Genomic DNA, 17,642 nt, shown 5'->3' with positions numbered 1-17,642 from the left:
GGATGTAAATGCGATTTCTATTATTTCCCTTAATTGGTTCGTTATTTTTTACAAGGCATCGTACCTGTATGTATTTATGTTGGAAGTATGTATGGAAATCTATATATGTTTGTTTTTATCGTCGTCCTCCTCCTTTCTTTCCAAACTTCCTTCCAATACCGGCAATCTTCCTATCACCTGCACCAACTTGAAACATGGCATCACCAGTAGGAGCATTGAATTGGAATTGCGGCCCTCCTTGTTGTTGCTGAGGCATTTGCTGTTGCTGTTGTTGTTGTGGCATACCCATACCTCCTCCTGCAGTGAAGCCAAAAGTAAACCCATTGGCTGGCTGACCTGGTTGAGCTGGTGCTGGTTGACCAAAGTTGAATGCATTAGTATTATTATTATTACTACCAGGGAATCCATTGGCAACTGCCATAGGTTGTTGTTGCTGTTGTTGCTGTTGTGGCTGTTGACCTTGTTGATTACCAAATCCAGCGAAGCCACCATTTCCTGCCCCTTGTTGTTGGCCATTGTTACCAAAAGCTGCAAATCCACCTGGAGTTTGTTGTTGCTGTTGTTGAGATTGTCCACCAAACCCAGCAGGAGAACCACCAAAGTTTACTACAGTTTGTCCACCGTTTGGTTGTTGTTGCTGTTGACCTATATTTTGTCCAAAGCCGCCAAAGTTTGGCTGTTGCTGTTGTGGTTGGATACCAAACGCTGGTTGCTGTTGTTGCTGGGTACCAAACGCTGGCTGCTGTTGTTGCTGGGTACGAAACGTCTTTGGAGCTGTTGTTGCTGCTTGACCTCCTCCAAATACAGGGGCTACATTGCCTGGTGTTACGGATGGACTACCAAATGGTTGATGTGCTTGTACTGATGGACTGCCAAAGCCTTGGGTTGGTTGTATCGATGGACTACCAAATCCTCCTGCTAGAGTAGATGGTGGAATGGCTGGACTACCAAATGTTATAGACGCATTTGGTTGTGGTTGAGATGGTGTTCCAGCAGCAGGTTGTTGAGCTGCAAAAGCATTGCCGGCTCCAAATTGGAATGACTGACCACCTGCATTAATACTATTGTTGTTATTACCGAAGGACATTACAGCTGGTTTTGATGCTTCGGCTGAAGATTGAGCTTGTTGCTGCTGTTGCTGTTGTGTACCAAATGCAGGCGGCCCAACAAATGCATTTTGACCTTGTTGGCCAAAGGCGTTTGTAGTTTGTGGAGCAAATCCACTTGGAGCACCAGTTTGTTGGCCACCGAATCCATAAACAGCCATTCCTGGAGCTGTTGTCGCGGCAGCTGCTGTAGATGGAGCTGTGGTGCTAGTTGGCAAATTGAATACCAATCCAGCTGGAGAGGCCGCAGTAGAAGCTGGTGCACTTGATGTTACTATCGGTGCTGGAGGACGCCCAAATGTGAACTGTGGAGGTTGAGTCTGAGTGGTGGGAGCTTTTACTTCAGTACTAGGTTTTACGCCTCCCGGAGCGAATCCACCAAACACTATTGCAGTGGGAGTCTGTGCTGGAGTGGCTATTGTTGATGCAGCAGCTGATGTCGTAGCTCCCAACATACCGAATGGAGTCTAGCGTAATTGAAAAGTTAGCTTACAAACCACTTCAGAACAATGCATTTATACTACGCACACTTGGGTCTGTAGGGAACGATGGCTTCTCTTGACCCGCACTTCCAAATGCCAAAGTAAATGGCATAATTGGAGGTGCAATAGTAGAGGAAGCAGGGGTCATTGCAACACTAGTCTTTGGAGGTACACCAAGAGTCAATCCAATTGAAGCCTAAGTAATACAGAAATGTTATTGGTGTCTTGCATCCGATATGTTATGCCCAGAAAGTATTAACAGACAACGTACGGGAAGGCCTCCAAAGCTGAAAGATGGGACTGATGACGCTGGTGCTACCGAGGTCATAGCACTAGTAGTAGCGGCTGCTTCAACTGGTTTGGCACCAAATATTACTGTCGGAGCAGCAGGAGCTATAGTAGTACTTCCAGTCAAAAAGGCTGGTGTGGGAGCCTGCTGTCCTGGTGATGCTGACATACCACCTTGGCCTCCGAAGGTGAAGGTGGGGAGAGTCTAAAAAGTACAGCTCATGAGCCTGGAGTTCAGCCCAACATTCGAAAAAACTCAAGGAAGCAAATTCAAAGGTCGAGTAAAAAAATTATAACAAGTGCAGAAACCAGTTACTTACTGGCGAAGCGGACGTAGTAGCTTTTCCATTTCCAAAAGTAGGCATTGTAGTAGCTGCTATATCACCAAATGGAGCAAGTGGTTTGACTGCTGTTTTATTCAGAGCCGAGGGAGATATTATTCCTGAAGGTTGGACTATACCTGGAGTAGGAGTTGCTATTGTAGAGTCTGTTGGTGCCGTGCTCTTCAAACCAGAGTCGAGAATTTTTATAGGCGACATTAATGGCACAGCTGAATTTGCCAATGAAGGTACGGGAGATGTGCTAGCTGGCACGGCTGCTTGGGCATGGAGAGGTAGCGGAGTGACTACTGGAGCTGCCCATGGTAGCGTGGTAGCAAGCATTGGGACAGAGGTATTTGGTACTTCAGTTTTCTGTTCAGCATTGTTACTAATACCAGCAAACATGGTCATTGAAGGTGGCTGAGTAGTAGGGGATGGTATTTCCGTTGAAATTATCTTGACGGTAGGCTTTGGGTCAAAGTCGACTCGTCTTGTTTCTGGTTTTGATTCTATTGGCCTAGTTTGATTGGGCATTGGAGGAGGTGGGCCATACATTTCTGCCTCGCGTTTTGCAATCTCTGCATCTGACATTGGCTTTTTAAGAGGCGTCCCGGGCAATCCATTCCTGTCAAGCATTGGCAATTGACGTCGGGCAGCCGATAGCTTGAGGCGACCTGTTTTTTTCAATATAGATTTTGGAGCAGTAGCTGGTTTTGTCACTGCTTCTGGCTCCGACTGTTCTACGGCCTTTTCTCTCGGTTTTTCTGAAAGTGGTGGCTAATTCAAGGAATGTGAAGATTAAAATCGCTGACGAGCCAACAAAAATATCACAATCGAAAGAGTTACTAGAACCTTACCTGATCTTCCTTTCCTTCATCCTCGTCTTCTTCTGGTACAATTGTCCTTCTGAGACTAGATGGAGGCCGAGTCGCGCCCTATAATCAAAAAAAGCGTCAATCTCTTGGTGATCCGTTATTTACGATTCTTTCTAGGAAATGGCCATTTACCTTTCTCAAACTCTGTCCTGATTCAGGCTTCTTCTGCTTAGCTATCCTCCTCTGTGCAACATTCAATGGTGTGTCTGGGGCACCAGAATCACGACGTGTACCTCCCATCTTACGTTTCTTGGCTGTAGATCCTGTATAGTATCCGGCAGCTTCCAATCTAGCATTTTCTTCGTCTTCATCATCCAATCCATATCCACTTCGTTTACGCGAGCGAGAACCAGACGTTTGAGGTGTCATGGTTGCGGCATCTTCTGTAGTGCTCGTTGAGGTTGAGGACGCAGTAGCTCTACTTGTGGATATGGTTGGGACTTGAGAGGCTGGCTCATCAGGAAGTCCGAAAGTATCGATTCGTCCATGCTGAGGAGTTGTTATAGGCATATTGGTTTGTCCATTTATAACTGTGACTGGACCACCATTCATTCGATCTGTTATACCTAGATTTACTCTTTTATGATGAGGCTCTCGAGGAGGTGACGTACTTCGATCTCTTTTGCCCAATTTGAGGCCATTTGTAGACGGTTCTGGTGCATTGGGTGGGATTTTTGGATTTGAAGAGGAGGAAGCTGCTGCAGCTGCAGCGGCTAAACTCAATTCATAATTTCTAGCTTCAACTTCTCCTGGGTCTGGATAAAAATAAATGAAGATTAGTGTGTTGTGGTATTAAACGTTTTGTGTACTGGTTAAAAGTCACCTACCTCTATAGTGAACTCTGATTGGGTTTCGAATGATTTCCATAACAGGAGCGGGGGTAACCATAGGATAATTGAATACCAACGCTGGTTGTTGTGCATATGGTAATAGAGGTCCATCGGCTGGAGCGTGATGAGGTGTAAAGGGTTCTAAACAAGACAAGGTTTTAACAATTCCCATCAAAGCGCCAAAACCAGGAATTGACAATAGTAAATACATACGATGTTGAGGCGTATTGATATTGAATTGATGTGTAGGATGATTCGCATTGCCAGTAGCTGGCGCAGCAACACCGTCACCATTCGTTTGATGTTGAGGAGTGGAGGGAGGAGGATGTACATAGCGACGAGCAGGTGTCCTATCTATAACAATCCGCCGTCGAGGCCTAGGTAAATGATTGATCAGCAAGCAATTATTGCGGCAAATCGCGGTCTCTTTGAATTTAGATTTTCCAAATTTTTTCATACCCCATTTGTTCTTGGAATTTCTTCTCTTTGGCAGCTTTAGCTTGCTGGTAATATGTCAGTGCGACTCCTGCACCTGCTGCCAGGACAGTGCCTGCGGCTGTAGTAAAGGACCAGAAATCCATATTGTTGTGCTTTTTGTGGGAAGGATGTTTGGTGAGCGAAGAAGCCAGATCAACAAGTTGAAACCACAGCAGAGGAGCATCGGGACACCTAGGAAATACTTATTACCGTCAGGTTTACGTGCGAAACCGGCTACCAATACCAGCAGAGCAACAATCGCGCAAGACGAATGTCAACATTGCTAGACTCTATGACTCTAACTCTATTATGGTATGAAAGGTTGATATTTAAATACAATTTTGGATATTTGACAAATATACGGAGATCTGGACGCGTCGGATTGCGTCTGATTGTCAGGACAATACAAAAGAGCCCGACAGAGATCTTAGCTAGACGCGTTTCAAGATCTTTGGACTGACCGAGATCTTGACTGCAAATACAAAACAGGCTGCCACTAGAGTGGAAACGCCTGCAAAGACAATGGCGGGGTGGAAGCCGTAACGATCAATAATAGCACCTCCAATGGGTGCACTCATCAAGCTGCCTATGGCGGCTCCGAGAGATTGCATTCCACTAACACTGGGAAGCCTGTAACTACCAAATAGATCTACAAGATATGTGAGCTTTCAGATTTCACACTCACACACACTGTGAAGGACGTACCGGCATTCACGACAGGGAAACTGCTGATATAACCTCCAGCAAACATGCCATTGAAGACGACAAACAGAATCAGAATAGCGTAGTTGTTTGCAAACATCCATATCAGAAACTATTACGGTCAAGAAAAGTGTCAACGATGTTCCATATGAATTCTCAATAGTTGAATCCAATTCAAATGAGGTATCAATTTTCCCAACATCTACCACTGATAAATATTACAGAAATGAAGATACAAACCCTACCATGGAAGCGCCAGACAATGTCATGCATACAAGCAGCGTATTCACACGTCCAAGGTACTTGTCAGAGAAGAAGCCCATAAATATACGGCCAGCAGCTGAAGATCCATTCCAGATTGATAGCAGTAGTGCCCCGCTGTCTGCAGACAAGCCCACATATTGAGTGGCATAAACAGATATAAATGTGGAAGGGATCAAGTAGCCGATATTATTGACCAGGCCAACCCAGAATAATAACTGGAACTTGTAGTCCCTCCAAATAGTCCAATCTAGCTTTGACTTTCGGTTTGATGGTATCCTATTACGTATCAGAGCTCCGGCAAAGAGGAGGCCGACTAGCAAAGATAGGTGTCAGCAAAATATAGAATCGCGCAGAGATGCGATTGGACTCGTACCGAAAGTGTATAGTCCAACAATTCGCAGCGTCCACTGAATGGAAACGACCGTTAGAAGCTTTCGAATAATCAGCGATACAGCAAACCCCCCTAGACCTAGAAATACAGGGTTAGAATCAACTCCTGTCAGTTTCTGCTCCAACAGGAAATAGGTCTGACACGTACCCGCGCCGCTGACTGCTATCCCCGTAGCAAGTCCTCTCTTCGTGGAGAACCACTGAGATGGTACCGACACAGCACTGAAAAAACAAAAGCTAGCCCCAACACCACCCAAGAATCCCTGAGTCAATACCAGACTCCATAACGTCGTTGTTGTAAAGCTAGCACTGACGAGTGCAATCAATATAAGTGTTGCTCCAATAAATATCATCGTCCTGAAGCCAAAACGCTCCGCTAGCCGTCCAGACACCACACCAAGCAAAGGCATCGTCGCGGATGTGAAAGTTCCAATCAATGCAAGTTCTGAATTCGAGGCAAATCCTTGGGTTAGGTAGAACTGTTGATAGACTCCATAACTATACATTATTCCAAGGACCTATTGGCGATTGATTAAAAACAATAAAAACCAAGAGAAAGTGGAAACACTTCTTGCGTCAATGGATCAACAATACAATTGACCCTGCGTGGTTTGAGCTTCTGTCACATACCAAGAAATGTACTAGGAAAGATCCTAAAACTACAAGCCATGCTCGAAGTCCACCATCTGGCGGATCACCATATCTATTGAGACAGGATTAGTAAACGATTTTTTTACCAGAATTCAAGCGTGTCAAACCCACCTATCGTCTTCCACAACGACAACTTTCTCATCATTTGGTGCTTCTTCATCCTTAGAAGCCAAAGGACTTCCAATTAAAGCAGTGTTGTTCGAACACACTAGAGTCGAGTCAGAATCACTAGATGGATGATCCAATAATTGTGCAATCCGTTTAAGTTGGTGCGGTTGGCGACGAAACCGTTGATGTTCTATGGAAGAGTCGGATTCTGACTCGTATCCTGATACGGGAGTGGTTTGATCGTGAGGTATAGATGATAAGGATGTATCTATGGATGTTGTAATCCTCTTGGTTGCTCCACTTTCGACAAGTAAATTTTCGACAGGCGAACCCACGAGATTTTTGAGAGGTGGAAAGGTATCTTGAGGCATATTGATACGCAGATCAAGGCTTTTCCTTGTTGTAAGATTCAGATTTCTGGCCTAGATTCGAATGAGGTTGGTGTGAGAGAACGTGAAAAAGTTGTGAAATTTCAATGACGAAATTGTTGCCAGTGTCCAGCCGGCCAATCTTTTGACCACGGCGAGCACTACAACGGGCACTAAAGAAGGTCAAAAAAAGTACTTCCATTAATCCGCAGGGGAAACTGCTATATCTGGTGGAAATTGGCCTTGTCCACCAGTCCGTCGAGTGCTCTTGTCGTTTGCGTAGATTGGTGGATTTGGCGATATGCTTCAACGCAAGCATGTCTGGAAGCCTGTTTTGACTCGTGCTTTATATTGACTACTTCTAACGTGCTCTACTTCTATACAAACTACTACTTGATACTACTTGCAATTTACAAAACATGAAGACGTCGCCGTCTCCTATCATACACACTTTCCAAGAATTGTTCCATTGCCCAAAACGAGTACCTGCTTCTTGGTGACTGTAGCACATCAAAAGCATGGTGAGCGCCCTTCAGCTCCAGAAAATAGCATCTTCCACCTAGTTCTTGGCATCTTTTCTTGAATTTTTGTGACAATTCTACAGCAACCAAATTGTCCAGTGTCTAAAAATCGATGGGCTTTAGCAAGCATTCAGATTTTAATGGGAAGAGGGAGTGGCATACCCCATGTACTAGGAAAAACGGCGGAATCCCCTTTGGCGACGTGGCTTGCCGTTCAAGCATATGTATCGGCGAATGATCGTACTTTAAATACTCATAATTCTCCTCATATGACCGAAATCCACATAATACTTTGGCAAACCATTCTGGGAATCCGCGTTCTGTACTCTCGACTCCGCTGCTGTCGATCCGAGACGTGACATCACACGGCATGTAGTAGGCAACACAGGCCTTGACGGACAAGTCCACATCCTCAAAACCTGGTTGATACGCAGGTCTGTCACTGCTCAAGGCGAGTACTGCTGCGAGATGAGCCCCGGCGCTGCCACCTCCAACTGTAACAAACTCTGGATCTCCGCCATAGCTATGAACGATAAGAGTTAATTCCAATGAATTCGAGCTTGAAACAGGAAGACACACACCTTGAAATATTCTGCTTTACCCATCTCATAGCTCGCTTACAATCAATCAAATGGGTTGGATAATTTACCAGAGGGTACATTCGGTAATTGATATTCACTACGACCCAACCCTTCGTCGCCATATGGTAAACACCGGGTATGGTTGGGTTTTTGCTTCCAACCGACCATGCGCCGCCGTGTATATAGACAAACACAGGTTTTAAGTGTGTTATGGAGCCCTTGTTGGGTGTAATCACGTCGAGTTTTAAGTAACTCGCACCGATCCTGCCAGCACTTCGCATCTCTTCATCCGTTGCATAAGTGACTATGTTTACGGTTAGGTGGTCAACAATGATCATGAAAGGATAAGTACCAATCTTACTGTCTTGATTAACCTTGACATTCCATGGCACCCAGACGGGAATGGTGGCTGACGTCACAAACACTGGTGCTGCTGGCGCTATAACGGGAAGATCATCCGCACCGTCACTCGTAGCCCTGTATGTCGACATTGAAGCATACATCTTCTTCACTTGAGCTTCGGCCTCAGCTTTAGATGCGTATCCATTCAGGTGGAGTAACGGATATACGAAAAGCTTGACCGCTGCAAGTCCCAAGAAGAATCGGCCTAAACTATTAAAGTCGTTAATAGAGGCGTTCAAGTCAGTCAGCGTGAATACCAACCTGAATTGGAAGACCCCAAAGAAGCCAGCCACAGCAATAGTAAACAGGGACATGTTAGCGAGAACAAGAGGTCCTTCAGTTACCAATACTCCAGAGGCCATCTCAAACTGCCTCACGAGGAAGCTCTTTGGATATGTCGGTCTTATGGCCCAGACAATGAGGCCGATTGTGACGATTTGGATGACGCCAAAGTTGAAGGCGGCGATGCATGATATGCAAAGCATTTGAGATCGAAAGGCGTTCTAATCAAAGATTGGGTTTGGCGTTGTTGAGCGATTGCCTTAGTCCTTGGGGTTGAATGTTGACCTTAGGCTTCCAAGCGGCAACGATGCTTACGTTCAAGACCGGAGCAGACCGTGCCAGAAGGTTGTTATGGATGCCAAATTCGCCTAAATCCAACCGTTAATTTTAGCTTAGTGATGTGATTGTGGGGCAGACTCAAAAGCCTCACCAAGTAACTTTGGCCCGTGATAAGAATGCTAAATCAAACGAAACTTGTGGCTCTCAATCTTTCACAGGGACTGCAGAACAAATTAGTGTTTGTTTGGTGTGAATTGTTGGGATGTTCAAAGTGTCCAAACAATTTTTGTCTCATAGACGAACTTCAAAATGATATTACGGGTTTTTAGAAACAAGTTGTCAGTAATGGCGCGGCCTGACACGTCAATGACTTACACTGTATATCTTCTAAGTGGATCCCGATTCCGTTTGGGAGCTGTAAGTTTGTGAGGTGTGCACTCAAAGAAATCACACTTTGCACGGACAATTGAAACTGACCTACGTGAGACTTCTGAGAAGCTGTGTGCACTGCAACTGCACATATATTTACATGTAAGCCTTGCCAACTGCTATAACGGGTTCCTTGCACTGTGAAGAGTTGTTGGATCTCCACTCACGCCTTTTACTTTTGCTAGAATTTGCAAACTTGCAAACCACAAGCTTATAAACATGATCGAAACGGAACGTTCAGCCCAATACGACCGTCGCCGTTCAAGTGTCTTGGACATTAACATGTTCTTTGGCCAACATTTTGATCCTCAACAAACCACAACTACACCAACAAGCTACTTCCCAGACACCTCGTTACAAACCATTCCAGTATCTAATGTACTCTCTACTGAAGACTGGAAGATACCTCTATCGTCTCGTGGAGTCGTAGAAGGTCGTGACGATATCATGCCTTTTGGGATGTTTGATCAGCAACATCGTCCTTCCGTTAGTCACGACTTTTATCCTGTATTGATTGACGATGGGATGATGCGTATCGAATCTGTCATCTACTATGATGAATTCTCGGACTCTATGATGGTAAGGGCTATACGTATAGTTTCATCACATTTGTTTCTGCGGCAGCTTGTTGTAGCTACAATCGACAAAAATTGAGCTCACAAGACATGAGCTTTTCCATTATAGCCTCAGTTTATGGTTCCTCATCGCAGGTCTGTTGTGTATGAGAATGGTAATGCATTTACACAACCACTTCCGCCAGTACAATACCAGTACAATAGTCAACCAGCACAACAACCACAACAACAGCAACCATTTTATTATGACCAACAAATCAATACCAATATGCAAACGGCTTTCCCACTCTTCCACAACCACGATGGTAGTAGTAATGTAATCCCTCAACAACAGCAGCAACGTCTAGACTCTGGATTTATAGCAACACCACCGCTGTCTTCGTTTGCATCCATGAGCAAGGAAGACGACGCAGAGTACACTCAAGTCAAGAGCGAGTCTGACGAAGATGGTGATGACGGCGAATACTCACCGTCAGGCTCTGCTACTAAAAGGACTGCTACTACTCGTCGTCGAGCCCGTACTCTGCCATCAAAGGCTCGCGCAAGTCCAATGGGTACTCGTCAACGAAGTGCTTCGTCTGGATCTCCTGGTGTGGTTGCACGTCGTGTTGAAGGCAGCCAGCCGAGTCAGCTTACTCAGACACTTACGTGCAACTTTACTGATAAGATTAATGAAGATCAGAGCTTCGATGATCGTGTAAGTGTGCTTTGTTGGTCGTTGTTGACTCAACTTTGCACATGGACTGTTGGTGGTTGTTGCACATTATGCACATTGTTACTGTACTCGTGTGCCTAATTACTGTCATACTGAATCTTTCATCTTCAATAGGCATCAGCAATCAAGTATGTAAAAGACGTTGCATTGCAATCGGGCTTTGCAATCAATATCAGGACATCTCGTACTTCATACAGTAAGAAATCGTCTGGCGTGTAGTATAATGGACTCTCGTCCGTCGGTGATTTGGTCTTTTGACGGACAAATCCCTTATCTCACTTAACTTACGTTTATAGTCGTCTTGGTGTGTGAAATGCGAGACCGTGTCAATAATGGCAACAACTCTTCTGACGAAGACAAGAACAAGAAGAAACGAACTTCTGGGTGTGAAATGCATGTTATCTTGTATGAAGACAAGGATAACAAGGGTGTCTGGAAGTTTCGTACTAGCAAGTCGATGGAACACAACCATGAATTGCCAATCCGTGGTTGATCAACCACATATTCGGGTGCATTTGGCAAAATTTTGATTGGTTGGCTGTGTGGTTGAAGATGGTGGTATATAACTTCATGTAGTGTGTTGTTTTTCTGTGTGGTGACATTCGTTGTCGTATATTAGCTTGTCGAAGGAAAAAGTACATTTCTATAGACAATTGACAATTTTTATTCTCTTCTACTCTTGTCTGGAGCCGTTTTGTGAATGACTGTGGTCTGTACTTCCATCCACTGACACGTGAAAGTCGTCAGAAACGCCCTTGGGGGCTTGGGGTTTTGTAAAAGTGGGCCCAGGAGCACTCTGCGAGAGTTCGGTATGGTTTTAGCTCGTGATTCAATACGTATACACGTGCACGCGTAGATGGATGATCTGAAGTGATTTAAAACAAAGCAATATCTCGATTTTATCACGACGGTTGCATTCGTTTTCTCCAAGCGCCGGCTCCATATCAAGCAAGTACAAGCAAAGGTACGGTTGTATCAGAGAGAGGAGCAGATCTCATCGTCGTCGTCCCTAATAGATCGGAAACCTAGAGCTGATTGCGTAAGGCCAACGTCGGTCGTTTGTTTCAGCATGTGTCAAAGCCGGTCTTAACAATTTTCACTTTTTACAAAAAAAGAACACCAGGCTGATACGAGATAACGTCGACATTTCGAAGGACTCTCGCCAACTATAGTATAGATCGTGCATCATCATCCCTCTACCGACATGAATTCACACTATTTACACTATTCCACAGCCAACGGATCCAGAAATCTGCCAGCTCAGAAACAGCAGCAGTATCAAGAACAGCAAAATCCCGCACATTTCCCGCACTACCATACGCAAATGCTACCATATCATAATCGTAGTCAGGCACATTACACCACTCAAACGCCATATCTCATGCAGCATCCACAAGGAATTTCACGTGCATCCACTCTCGACATGTCAAAACCTGCTGTTGCAATGCCTATACAATTGTCGTCGATATCTATAGCGCCCAAACCGACCTCTGTCAATGCTGTAGTCGCGCTGGATCGCCCGAGACAGGATAGTATAGAGGATGAGGACAAGGAGGTGCAGCGAAAGACGACACATAAACAAGTGGAACGAAGGAGACGTGAAAAGATTAACGACAAGGTACTTTACAGTCATTTTCACTCAATTTTACCCTTAATATCACTTCAATGGTGTGTGTTTATGCAAAATGAACATTCGAGCTGACACATGTCAATTTGCCACAGATATCAGAACTACAATCCGTCATACCGCAAGTATCCAACTCCAACATGCACAAAGTGGACGTGCTTCAAAGTGCAATCGACTATATAAAACACCTGCAGGCTCTGGTTTCGAGGACTAACGAGAATCACAACCACAGTCAACAGATCCGAACACCGAAATCATCTCCCCGATATACACCATATAGTATAAAGAACAAGCAGCAGAGAGATGTGGAGCAATCGATTCCATCTCCTGCTTCGACCTCTGAAGAATCGGACCATGGTTCATCGCCTCAGGCTGCTAGAAGGAAATCCGTCGCTGGAGGCATTGACACTCGGGAAGCAGCATTGGCTCTCTGCAGTCTTGCTAGTATATGTTAGGATGGAGTAATCTCTATCGTGATGGAAAGCAGTCTCCAACAAACAACTTAGGCGTAATCACAGTACAACAGTGGCAGGGACAAGGTTTGCTTTATAGTCGCTTTTATTGTACATTCTATTAGTCCCCTTTTTTATAGTAGTGCTCAGGTACCAAATACATTTTTTTCAAACAGAGGATTACTGATGCAGTTTGAAACTCTATCACGATCGTATCACTTTGGATACAAAGCCCAATTACTATGCGGTCGCTTACAAGCTCTTTCACCATTCCATTTATTCAGCAATATGAACGATTGTATCCGTTGTAAACTTGTGAATTACCTCCTCCTGTTTGATCAATTCCACACACGTACAATTCCGCCTGTATTCTGGTTTGTTTGATGTGGGCAAACAGCATGAAGGAGGGTTTGAGGAGCGGTAACGAAACGAACATGACTGATTTGAATATATAAGCCATGTGCCAGGAGATGCAAATCCGATGTAACTTGGAGCGATCACTATTGAACTTGGAGCTGTGAACAATCAAAAAGTTTCCATACAAAGCTATTCGACAGCATCCAGAAAAGGAAGCTTGGCATTTACAACGGCGGATCCCATTTATCGCAATAACGCAATCCCATAGTACTGGCTATCTCGCTTTTGTAATTGTGCTGTCCTCTGTGACGAAAAGAACGAAAGAGGCAAGACAGTCCAAAACGGCCATTTCCTATAGGAAAAACACCTAGGTGATTCGGAGAGTAAAAAAGCAAGAGCGAGGAGTTTATTCAAGCTCAATCGCAACCATTCACATATCTAGGTCTAGCATCGCCCATCTATATAACGGCAGTTGCCTAGGTCCACCAACCAGTCCTTCTTCGCTTTTAGTGGAACTTGGCATTCGACTTGGTAACAAATCAACCATCTTCAAGCTTACTTTGGCAGCTTACATATATCTAGAAGCTACTGGTTTCGACCGTAGGCTTGCTTTGGTCGAGGGTGTGTTATAGACCCTACACATTAGGACCGAACATTTCAGCTATATATTACAATGTCGTGTGGATGTGGCAACGATGAAGACGCGACAGCATGGCAAAGGGAACCAATACCTGAACACAAGTTCGACGGTATCGATGTCGAGAGCTATGCTTCACCACAACTAGTAGCCAAAATATCGTACTCGGGTGTCTTTCTCCTTACGCTCAAGTCTGTGCTCGTGTATATGGCCGATATAGGTATTGCGTATGCGATGACATTGGCGCCCATTGGAATTCCTTCTGACAATTCCATATACTCTAGGTATCGTTGCCATCCTGCTCATCAACGGAGCGTTTAGTCAAGCTGTTGCGAATACGTCTGGTTGTACCGCCGCTGGAAACGTCTGTATACCTGGTGGTGTCACTACAAACTACATTCCATTCTATGTTCGCCCGTGGCTCATGGCTGGCTCCATTATCGTGTCTTTTGCTCTACTCTTTCTGGATTATCGGAGAGCAAGGATTGTGCTGAGGAGTCGTGATATTGCATACGCTTTTACGAATACTATTGCTTATCGGTTTTATACGCTGAGGAGGTTGGTTGACTAGTTGAGTTTAATTGGATGATAGATCTGATGCCTTTTTTGCTTGTAGTTATCCACATTTTTGTTTCTTCTCGACGATACTGTTTGCTCAGCTTGATAATAACAAGAAGGCTGTCGCTCAAGCTAGTAATGCGCAAAAGAGAACGGATGTGTTGGCATTCTTTGTGTTCTTTGGTCTGAAGGGTATGTTGTTTGTTGAAAACGTTGTTTATCCCTTTTTTGTTGGCTTACAATCTGCACATGATAGGGTGGAAGAGACTGGTACTAGCTGAATTTCCTCGTGTGTTGCTCAACGGGATGAACATTTACGATGCTGTACGTAACGTTGCCAAAAAAATCAAGCAGTAAGACTGATATCAATGTTACTGACGTTTTTTTCGTACACAGATGGTCTCCAATATGCCAAAACGAGAAGCAAATCTCTTTATCGCTTATGGATCAGCTCTTTCCTCTATAGTTGCAAAATACCCTTACGTGAGTCGTCTCTTCTCCGGCTTTCATGACCACAACATACTAATAAAATACACAACGTCAATCTAGATTGTCACGGCAACTTTGATCCTGGCTACATTTACAGTTTCTATATGGATTGTGTCGTTTGGTCGTTTGGTCATTTCTGGTGTCTCGTACATACCTCTAGCATGTATTATTCGAGGCAACTTGAAGGAATACGTGTGTAAACGAATCGACAAGAGGTATATTTTCTGCCGATTCCACCTTTTTTCTCCCATCTTAACGTTTATCAGAAACTGACCCCCTATCCTTCACCATAGAATCGAAGAAATGTTGCGCCGAAAAAAGAAGAAGCAACATCCCAAAGTAGAAGAAATCCGTGACTCGTACCTCACAGAAGGTGACGCCAACAGCCGTCCCGACTCATGGGAAGAAAAGCAAGCATACGCATATGCAAACGGATATGGATATGGCTACGATCAAGGATACGACCCATACGCATACGACCCATACGGACAATATGATCCGAACGTGAAATACCCACCAGAAACAGTTGCACCGCCAGACGCATACATGGGATATGGTGGAAATGACCAGAACGGATATCCAGTGACCACGATGGGAGTATCTCAGGACCCCTATTTGACGCATGTTAGCAACAGTAGTAAAGGGCAGTATGCTACGAATGTAAGTAATGGTAGCAAAGCTAGTAAATCACAACAACAGCAATATCAGTATCCAGCAGTACCGGCCAACGTATACTCACCGTACGGAGATCCATACTCCGAGCCATCCGGATCAGCGATAGTGACGAGCACATCAGACTATGATGGATACTATGCAACATCTGACAACCACGAGATACCACCACTGTCTATAGCATCCACATCAGCAGGAGCAACCACGTACCCGATGCAGCATATGCGAGCACAGTACAGCATGGCGACTGGCCAGGACGATGAAATGGGTGCGAGAGACTCCATATTTACGGCATTGCAGCCGGAAGATGAATGGTCGTCGCCTACGCCTACTGCTGGACAGTACGATGATACGTATTATCAACAGGCGGCTGATGATGGTGATACGCCGTATAATAGCTACCAGACACAGCAGCAGCAGACTTCTTATAACCAGACGCAGTATCAGGCGCCGTATGAGGAGTCTGCGTATCAGCAGCAGCAGCAGCAGAGTGGGTATGGGAGAGGAGCGGATGGGAATTACAATACGAGACAACCAGTGGCTGGATCACTGAAGAGTAGTAGCTCGTCGGGACAACGGGTAAAGAATCCATCACTAGCTCATACGCCAGCTAGATCTCGATCATGAGTTATGATTAATACAAATCAACCCCCATTTATCATAAACTGTTTTTGGCAGATCTCTCTCTCTCTTGTGTATAAAGAACCTAATATATTTTCTTCTTGGCAAATTGCAATGGGGTGCTTGGAATATATATGTTTTATATGGTACAAGGAGAGTTTTACGAAGTCTAGCTAATTGAATCGTTTCCCTTGCTCGTTATTGATTAATCACGATAGGAAAAGCACGGGCCTGGTGAACTCGTTGTGCCGGGTGTGATACCAGTTGCGTCATAGCAATCCCATACCTATTTCAAACGAGGTTAGTATTCATCATTGAGTGCAAGGCGTAAATACACCTAGGTCTGCAAAAAAGTCAGGCGCAAATCCATATGTTTACCTTGGAGCACGTTGTGATAACTCGAACGAATACATGTCCTCTCTCAATTCGAATTCAGTGAGTCTCTCATAGATTTCTTGCACCATCTCTCCATAATCACGAGCCAGTCCGTGCAAGTAGACACAATCTATTGTTATGGCAGGGTTTGCGCGGACCTTGTCAAGTAGTTCGGGAGATGGGACTGTGGGGAGGACATTGGAGCGGCCGTATATGATTATTGCGCGGAGGGAGTGGGATTCTGGTGTTTTTGGGTTTTCTGGTTGTGCTTGTAGTCTACAGAATGGGAGGGAGGTTAGAAGTGAGTTAGTTTGTGAGCAGCACTCCTTTGCATCACATTTGATGAAAGTAGATTCATATTTTTTTGCTGGTTGTTTATTGTCACTTACAATGTTTCGAGGATGCTATCAGAGTTCAGACTGTTGAATGGGTCATCTTGTCGTTGTAGAGAATCGACACCTCCGATAATGCTTTCTGGATCTGAAGTAAAAGGAGTATGCTAAGATAGGGAGTGTGTGAGTGAGCGACACGTCTACAATACACAGTGAAAGCAAAAGAAGAGTCAATTGGTACGAATGACACAACAATCACTATTCTTCAATTCAATATACAACGGGAACATGTCAACATACAACAGGAAGACCATAAACAAGTACGTAATGACACCGCAGTACATACCCAATTTGCCTCATTCCCCAGCTCGACCAGTCCATACTCATGATCTTTCAACAAATGAGATTTGAGCCATACGAATCGCTTTATCAGTCTCTTGGTCATGTTGAGTCGTGTCCTGTAGGGATGTCAACGCGTGAGATGGTGTAAGTTCGAGTGACGCGAAAGTAACAAGGCTCGTTTGATGTGTTTTGCTAATGTGCATGCCAACAACGAGAAAATAGAAGAATGCATGAATAGAGTGATTAAAATACATACGATCCAGGTGGTTTGAGTTCAGCTGTGCCCATTTCTTGGCCCACATCAACAAAAAAGAGTATCTGGAGGGTTGAAATGTATTAGTTTGAAGTAGCTTCTTTCACGAAGCAGATGCTCTCATACCCTTTCTGGACAAGGCATGTTTCAACGGTATAATAGCTTGTAAATGTAGTCCTTTTATGCCCTTGTTGCCGTAGTAGCTGTGTTGAAGATTGGACTATGTCGAGTTTCAAGAGCTTATAAAAGTCATTCATTTGCAGGTATGCAGAGAGACTCGTC

General features: G+C 44.6%; 4 protein-coding genes across 4 annotated transcripts; 1 reads left to right on the top strand and 3 right to left on the bottom strand.

Moving 5' to 3' along the window:
• Nucleotides 1-115: 115 nt before the first annotated feature.
• SmJEL517_g00766 (uncharacterized protein) lies at nt 116-6,864 on the bottom strand (the record flags this gene model as incomplete). The annotated part of the gene is made up of 16 exons (XM_031166695.1): nt 116-1,573; nt 1,635-1,784; nt 1,860-2,081; nt 2,197-2,973; nt 3,054-3,131; nt 3,204-3,826; nt 3,899-4,042; nt 4,115-4,278; nt 4,361-4,491; nt 4,840-5,027; nt 5,084-5,192; nt 5,326-5,657; nt 5,718-5,807; nt 5,883-6,252; nt 6,365-6,437; nt 6,497-6,864. 16 exons carry the CDS (start codon nt 6,862-6,864, stop codon nt 116-118), a joined length of 5,277 nt encoding a protein of 1,758 aa, XP_031027370.1.
• Nucleotides 6,865-7,271: 407 nt separating this feature from the next.
• Nucleotides 7,272-8,850, bottom strand: SmJEL517_g00765 (uncharacterized protein; the record flags this gene model as incomplete). Its single annotated transcript, XM_031166694.1, has 3 exons — nt 7,272-7,484; nt 7,545-7,905; nt 7,964-8,850. 3 exons carry the CDS (start codon nt 8,848-8,850, stop codon nt 7,272-7,274), a joined length of 1,461 nt encoding a protein of 486 aa, XP_031027373.1.
• Nucleotides 8,851-13,754: 4,904 nt separating this feature from the next.
• SmJEL517_g00764 (uncharacterized protein) lies at nt 13,755-16,064 on the top strand (the record flags this gene model as incomplete). Its single annotated transcript, XM_031166693.1, has 7 exons — nt 13,755-13,938; nt 14,003-14,276; nt 14,335-14,468; nt 14,533-14,600; nt 14,673-14,759; nt 14,826-14,980; nt 15,059-16,064. The coding sequence occupies 7 exons, from the start codon at nt 13,755-13,757 to the stop codon at nt 16,062-16,064; spliced, it is 1,908 nt and encodes a 635-aa protein (XP_031027372.1).
• Nucleotides 16,065-16,256: 192 nt separating this feature from the next.
• SmJEL517_g00763 (uncharacterized protein) lies at nt 16,257-17,395 on the bottom strand (the record flags this gene model as incomplete). The annotated part of the gene is made up of 5 exons (XM_031166692.1): nt 16,257-16,344; nt 16,437-16,709; nt 16,823-16,932; nt 17,112-17,223; nt 17,364-17,395. The coding sequence occupies 5 exons, from the start codon at nt 17,393-17,395 to the stop codon at nt 16,257-16,259; spliced, it is 615 nt and encodes a 204-aa protein (XP_031027375.1).
• Nucleotides 17,396-17,642: the final 247 nt, after the last annotated feature.

The sequence above is a fragment of the Synchytrium microbalum genome (genome assembly GCF_006535985.1).
Source record: "Synchytrium microbalum strain JEL517 chromosome Unknown SmJEL517_scf0002, whole genome shotgun sequence".
In the NCBI taxonomy this organism is placed as follows: Eukaryota; Fungi; Chytridiomycota; class Chytridiomycetes; order Synchytriales; family Synchytriaceae; genus Synchytrium; species Synchytrium microbalum.
Note: the sequence above shows the minus strand (reverse complement) of the source record. Positions and strands in the feature narration are given on the sequence as shown.